This window comes from Diabrotica virgifera, chromosome 9 (assembly GCF_917563875.1).
Source record: "Diabrotica virgifera virgifera chromosome 9, PGI_DIABVI_V3a".
In the NCBI taxonomy this organism is placed as follows: domain Eukaryota; kingdom Metazoa; phylum Arthropoda; class Insecta; order Coleoptera; family Chrysomelidae; genus Diabrotica; species Diabrotica virgifera.
The window spans coordinates 95,406,909-95,414,721 of NC_065451.1; the positions used below are offsets into that span (position 1 = coordinate 95,406,909).

Below are 7,813 nucleotides of genomic sequence, written 5' to 3' on the forward strand. Positions count from 1 at the left end.
GGAACTCTATGAGATATGCCAAAACGATTGGCGAAAAGCAGCACCTCGAAGCCCAGATGCGGCAGGTAAAAACATTAAGAAACCAACTAAAAGCTGAACAGATGAAGGGGGCGGGCCTACCACCAACAAAGGAGACTGCAAAGCATAGGATACATTAGGATGACTATATATCTGCATTTAATTCAAGAATTCGGACTGGAGTCATCTCAAACCTTAAACACAAGGACCCGGGTAGTTTCCTGATAGATTGTAAAGCTCTATTCAAACGTAGAATTCATAACGCTCTTAAGCAAAATGAGGCAGTAAAGGTGAATACGGTATTTGGTGGGGAATTTGAAGTGGTCAGCGCAGATAAGATCCTTAATGAAACCAAGTATTTCACTACTTCAAACTCCCCATCTATAGAGATACGAATCTTGATGAGTGGTTCGAGAAAAAAGTAGTGGAGCCTATCTCCAGAGACTTGGAGGAATTTCAAGAACGCGATTCTGGATGGGCTCTAAAGGCAGTTGTTAACCTGGGGGTCAACATTAATAAACTTACATCACAGCTTGGCTCCTCGTAATTGAACTTCCCCCTCAAATAAAAAGAAAGAAGGCATGCATTAATGTTAAAAACGATGACGAGGCATGCTTTGCGTGGGCTGGCATATCGGCATTATACCCTACATCTAGAAATGTCGATTTATTATCATCTTACCCGCACTACTCAAGCATATTAAAACTTAAAGGTATTCAGTGGCCTATGACCATCAAACAGATTCCGAATTTTGAAAAGCGGAATAATATATCGATCAACGTATACATTTTGAAAAAGAAGAAGAAGAACTATACGATCCTCCCAACCTTCCTAACAAAGAACAAGAAGGATAAACATGTGAATCTTCTTCTTGTTCAGGATAAATATGACGAGCAAGGTACTCCGATTAGATATCATTACGTTTGGATAAAAAATCTATCCCGCCTCCTCTCCAAACAGCTTAGCAAACGTGATGGAACAAAATATTTCTGTGATGCCTGCCTCCATTACTTTCGATCACAGAAACAGTTAAATGTTCATAAGACATGCTGCAAAGGGCGATCTGATATTATATGTGATAGGTGTTTACAGCCATATCCATCGTCTACACAGCTAGAAGCTCACACCAACGATTGTGATAGAATAAATGAACCAGCCATCAAAATGCCTGAGGAAAGTCGTAAAATACTTAGATTTAAGAATTATAAGAATAAGATTAAAGCCCCCTTTGCCGTATATGCAGATCTCGAAAGTGCATTGAAACGTACGGGAGATCCTAAGAAACATCAGGAACATATTCCTGTAGCAGTTGGGTATTTCTTCAAATGTTCATATGATGATACTCTCTCTTTTTATAACTCTTATCGAGGAAAGGACTGCATGAAATGGTTTGCAGATGAACTTAATCAGCTTGCTGAGAATGTATCTACAGTGTTTATGTGCCCATATGATATAAATATGACATCTCAGCAGGAAAGTGATTTTCATGCAGCCACTCATTGCCATATCTGCGAGCAGCGCTTCTCCCCCAGTGATAAGAAAGTGCGTGACCACGATCACCTCACTCCAGAACATAACTATAGAGGTGCGAGTCACGAAGGGTGTAACATTAATTACAAAGATGCTCACACTATCCCAGTGATATTTCACAACCTTAGCGGATATGACGCCCACTTCATTGTTAACGATATTGCCACACACATCAAAGGTCCCGTAGATCTTCTTCCTATTACTAAGGAAAAATATATCTCTTTTACGAAACACATCGATGATGCTCGAATTAAATTCCGTTTTATCGATAGTTTTCGATTCATGGCTTCTTCTCTCGATAAGCTCTCTTCATATTTAACCGAATATCCTAACCTTCGCTCTCAATATACTTCGCTTCCTGAGGAAAATTTCCATCTTGTAACTAAGAAAGGTATCATGTCATATGATTATATTGATTCTTCTGAAAAATTTACTGAAACGTCTCTACCTCCTATCCTATCCCTACTCTCCTACCTTCCTCCTATCGAGTCTTTTTATAATAAACTTGAGGATAAACCATGTCCTCGTAGGCATTATCGTAGAGCCCATGACGTCTGGTCTTCATTCTCCTGCTCCACTCTCGGGGATTATGTCGATTCATACATGAAAACGGACATTCTTTTTCTTGCAGACGTCTTTGAGCAATTTCGATCCAGTTGTCTCACAACATATAATCTTGACCCAGCTCATTACTTTACTCTTCCTGGCTTCACGTGGGATGCAATGCTTAAGCATACACAACAGGAACTGGAGCTTTTAACAGATCCAGATATGTTTTTATACGTGGAGCGTGGTATTCGTGGTGGTTTAAGTCAAGTATGCTCGAAACGCCGCGTCCACGCTAATAACAAGTATATGGAATCTTACGATCCATCAAAGGCCGACTCCTATTTGATGTATTTCGATGTCAATAATCAATATGGCTGGGCGATGTCACAATTCCTTCCGTATGGAGGGTTCGAGTGGGTCGATACCAACATTGATGTCCTGTCCATACCTGACGATGCTTCTCAAGGGTACTTTCTCGAGGTTGATCTGGAGTACCCTCAACATATCCACGATCGTCATAAAGATCTTCCATTTTGTCCCCAATCATTGAACCCTAAAACTATGCTTCCCCCTAAACGTCCGCGAGAGCAAACCAAATTAATGGCTACCCTTCATGATAAAGAAAGATACGTAATTCATTACAGGGCATTGAAGCAGGCACTAGCACACGGATTGGTACTCATAAAGATTCGCCGAGTCCTGAAATTTAAGCAGTCTCCTTGGCTAAAGAGCTACATTGACTTGAATACAAATCTCCGGAAGGCTGCGAAAAATGAATTTGAGAAAAATCTCTTCAAGCTCATGAACAACGCTGTGTTCGACAAGACCATGCAGAATGTGCGCAAGCGCGTTGATATTAAATTGCTAACTGAATGGGAGGGTCGTTACGGAGCTGAAGCCAGAATATGTAGTCCCCTGTTTAAGAATGCTACTATTTTTAATGAAAACTTGGTAGCTGTCGAGATGCGGAGAGTGGAAATATGGTTAGATAAACCAATATATGTGGGCATGAGTATATTGGATTTGGCTAAAACTACGATCTACGATTTCCACTATGGGTATTTGGATGGAAGGTTTGGTGAGAACTTTACGACCTGCTATACAGATACCGATAGTGTGATCGTGGAGATTCGGGAAAAAGATCCCTATGAGGCTATGAAAACAGACTGTCATCAGCACTTTGACACGTCTGACTATCCTACAGACAATATTTATGGCATCCCCCAGGTTAACACGAAGGTGTTGGGTATGATGAAGGATGAGAATAATGGATGCATTATGACTGACTACATAGCCCAGATAACACAGTATTTTCCTGGGACATCCCATTAAAGTACTACTAGTGTCCCAATGTTTCCGACCTAGATGGGATGTTCCTAGAATGTTTCTCTTGGTACATAAATATGGTTGTTAAATGTAAACATCAGTGGGATGTCCCTAGAATGTTTCTCTTAAACATGTTTTTCATTACAAAATATACAACTCACATCTATTTGTGGATAATTGTTAATTGTCCTTAAACTTTATAACAATCGGTCTTAAAATATTGTGACTGACGTATTTGTGTACGCGATATCCTGATATCCCTGCCCTGCATTAGCTTTGCAAAAAAGAAGATTAGTAGAAAAAGAAGAAGACCTAGTTTGCAAAAGCAAGGTTAGGTTAGAAGTGTTGAGTCATGTCGTGTCTTTGTTCTTTTTGGATTTGTAAGTGTTGAGTGTTGTGGCTTTTATAAAGTAAGTATTTATAATGGATAGTCAGGAAAAAAGAAAACTATTAAATAAATATAGTCAGCGCTTTAAACGGCTGAAAAAAGATAACACTTATAACAATTATATTGATATTGAAAAACCGTCTACCAGTACCAGTGGTAATCAGTCTCATTCGTGTACTCCTACTTCTTGTGCCTGAGATAATGAAAGCGAAGTAAATTATCAAAACAAATCCGAAAATCACGAGGAAAATGATAATTCCAATAACTGGCAAATAAGCCTCTTTGAAAGTCCACCAAACACATTAAATTAACCGGACGTACCTTTTACAAATCAATTAAGTAATTGGGCTGTCAAGCATAATATAAACCATTGTGCCTTGTCCGATTTATTGGATATTTTGCGAAAAAGTAATCTTGATGTACCCAGGGATGCAAGGACTCTTTTAAAAACACCTCGTGACACTGGTTCAAAGATTAAAATAATAGAGCCAAGGTTTTATTATCATTTTGGGTTAGCTCAGTGTCTCGAAAATTTAATTACAGAATTAAAAAAAAATGTGTTGCATAAGATGAGTGTTAATTTAGACATTTGTGTAAATGTTGATGGTTTACCCATTTCAAAAAGCTCTGGGAACCAAGTCTGGCCGATTATGGTTAACCTTATGAGAAATAAAAATGTTGTTGACATTTGTGGAATTTATCAAGGGAATGAAAAGCCTAATAGTGCAAATGAATTTATGGTAGATTTCGTAAACGATGCTATTGAATTAATTACTAATGGCTTTGTTTACAACAAAATTAGATATAGTGTGAAAATTGTTTGTTTCATATGTAATGTTCCTGCAAAATCATTTATTAAATGCACTGTGGGTCATACTGGTTACAATTCCTGTTCTAAATGTAATATTAAAGGCACTTATATAGCTCATAGAACTTGCTTTCCAGCATAAGATAGGTTTTGCTTAAGAACAGATGATACGTTTCGCACAAAGAAACAGAAAAACCACCACAATGAGACTTCCATCTTAGAGAACATTCCAGGGTTGGATATGATAAACTCATTTCCACTTGATTATATGCACTTAATTTGCCTGGGTGTTATGAAAAAACTATTAAATCTATGGATTTCAGGAAAACCTACTCATCGTTTACCTTCTCAATAAATAAATAATATGTCAGCAAAATATTTAGAGTTTAAAAAACAAATACCAGCTGAGTTTTCAAGGAAACCGAGGTCTCTCTCTGAAGTTAAAAGATGGAAAGCAACAGAGTTTCGGTTATTTTTATTTTATACAGGTCCATTACTGTTGCTTGAGCAAAATATTTCAAAAGAAATTTATGACAATTTTTTGACTCTTCATGTTTCAGTAATTTTGCTTTCAAAAAACCAAAATGTAAACTATGCCAAACAGTTATTATACCATTTTGTGCAGACATTTTCTTTACTTTATGGGGAGGAAAATGTTTCTCATAATGTGCATAATTTACTCCACATCCCAAATGATGTGGAAACATTTGGTAGTATTGAAAATTTCAGTTCTTTTCCCTTTGAGAACAATATGATATTTTTAAAAAATCTAGTCCGCAAAGGTAATCAACCTCTTCAACAAATAGTTAATAGAATTAGTGAACGAAAAAAATCATTAATATATAATGGAGATAAAGTAAATTTTCCTATTCTTAAGTCAGAACATTCTCGAGGCCCACTCCTTGAAACTTTTGCTAATATATCAGTAAAAATAAAACAATTTCAAAAGATTTATGTTGCTGATTATTATTTATTATCAATAGGTGAAGCTGATAATTGTTGTATGCTTAATGACAGAACCATAGTAATTATCAAAAATATTATAATGTGTAATGATGAAATTAAAATAATTAGTCAAACATTTTCTTGTATAGAAAACTTTTATGTTACACCTTGTGAATCATCAAAATTAAGTATCTTTTTAGTAAGTAGACAGGACATTGAGCTTTAATATTGGAATTTATCACAGATTGCCTGTAAATGTATGATATTAAGTTTCAATGATAAATTTGTTGTATTTCCATTAATACATTCTAACAGAATATAATTCTCATTTTAAATGACCACAAATAGTATATAAGTATCTGGGAAAGTTTTTAATAAGTTTGTTAAAAAATTGTATTCTTTCTAATGGCTTTTTGTATATACATTGTGAAACAATTTTGGATTTGCAAAAAGTACAAAAATTTGACTTTCCAGTATTGACAGTTTTAAAAACTTTACTCTTTGAAAATATTTAAATTTAAAGGTTTGTCTGTTTTGTAAATAACTACTAAATAGTGAAAATATTTGTTGATTTCAAAATTTTCAATTTTTGTGTTTTAAAATATTTTTTATAAATAAATTCTAGAAAATAAGTAGTGCTTTTTGAATAAAAAATTATTTAGTAATAATTTGCATATCAAAATGTTAACTTGTGTAACAATATTTTTAGATACTTTTATATTTAAAAAATATATAAGTACTTTTAATTTGTTGTTTTACTCCATCTTCATAATAAAAAACAACATTAAATTCATCAGTATGCAGAATGCAGAATGTCAAAAAAAAACTAAACTAACTAAACATTTGTGTATTAAAAATATGGTGGTTTCCATTTATCACATTTTTTTAAACAATTTGGATCCTATTAATATTTTTGTTGATCAGGAAATAATGTCTTCGCCAAATAAAACCTGGACTGTTGTAACTTTTCTTTCTGATGAAACAGTGGAAGCAGTTCCTACTAAATGGATAACTGGAGATGAATGTGTGTGGCCACATGTTACCCGGGACAAACTAAACAGCTTTATTAAAAACTGTGAATTTAATTCTTGTTGGCCATGTTATAAAATAAAAGGTTTTAGAAATGGTTTACATGCTTTACAATGGTTTTACATATGGTAAGTAAGATTTGAAACAAAATTAACCTTTCTAGGTTAACAGGCGGTAATAGAACATAAAAGTTAAAGTCGGTGGAGTAGACCGTGTTTTGGAACAATATACAGTAGCTTAGCTTTGCATTAATTAATCCTGACTTCTATATATATATATTTACATCCTACTATTCTTAAGGACTCAATCCATACCGCAACCGTACAGCCTCTCCTATTTAGAGGTGTATATAATATTTTAATTATCGAATATATTGAATCTAGTGACAAAACATTCTTAATGCCCAAATTTCTATTTTGATAAGATGAAAATTAATATATACTTGTCTTTTGGGTTCCGTTATCATTATAAACTCATTACGATTTCTTACTTTTGCAGCCTCATGAGTATAATTTTAAACAGTATTGTGGTGTTGCGGCCTCATATACACAACATTATAGACTCAAACACTGTTGTCAATTCGCTCACTGCGTATTTAGATAATTTGGGGTTTCCCCTTTGTGATTTCAACGAAGTTATTTCCTATTTCGCGATTGTTTAAGTAATGGGATACATGAAATCTGAACATATGGTTTTAAAATCGACAAAAGTATAATAATTTAATAGTCTGTATTTTTAAACAAACGCTTATAACTTTACTGGTAAAATATTTTAATGACTTCTAAAAATAATCTGAACACGATAATATGTATTGAAAGAAATATAATAATTTTGGTTGGGTCAATGTAATACTTTTTTAATATTTCACGTTGTTCATTCGTTTAATTTCTCAACGATAATACATAAATATATAGAATCTAACTTTATATTAGATAATTAGGTAATATAGAATATAATTAGATTCGTAGTTAATATACACCTAGAAAGCAAATTTCTTGAATTTTTATTAAATTTATTTTTTATACAGGGTGTCCCAAAAAGATTGGTCATAAATTATACCACAGATTCTGGGGTCAAAAATAGGTTGATTGAAATTCACTTACCTATATAAATAAAGCACACAAAAAAGTTACAGCCCTTTGAAGTTACAAAATGAAAATAATTTTTTTTTCATATATCGAAAACTCTTAGAGATTTTTCATTGAAAATGGACATGTGGC

General features: G+C 34.0%; 1 protein-coding gene across 1 annotated transcript; it reads left to right on the forward strand.

Annotated features, from left to right (window-relative positions):
• The first annotated feature begins 744 nt into the window (after positions 1–744).
• On the forward strand, positions 745–3,429 carry LOC126891140 (uncharacterized). The gene has a single exon (XM_050660321.1). It carries the CDS (start codon positions 745–747, stop codon positions 3,427–3,429), a length of 2,685 nt encoding a protein of 894 aa, XP_050516278.1.
• Positions 3,430–7,813: the final 4,384 nt, after the last annotated feature.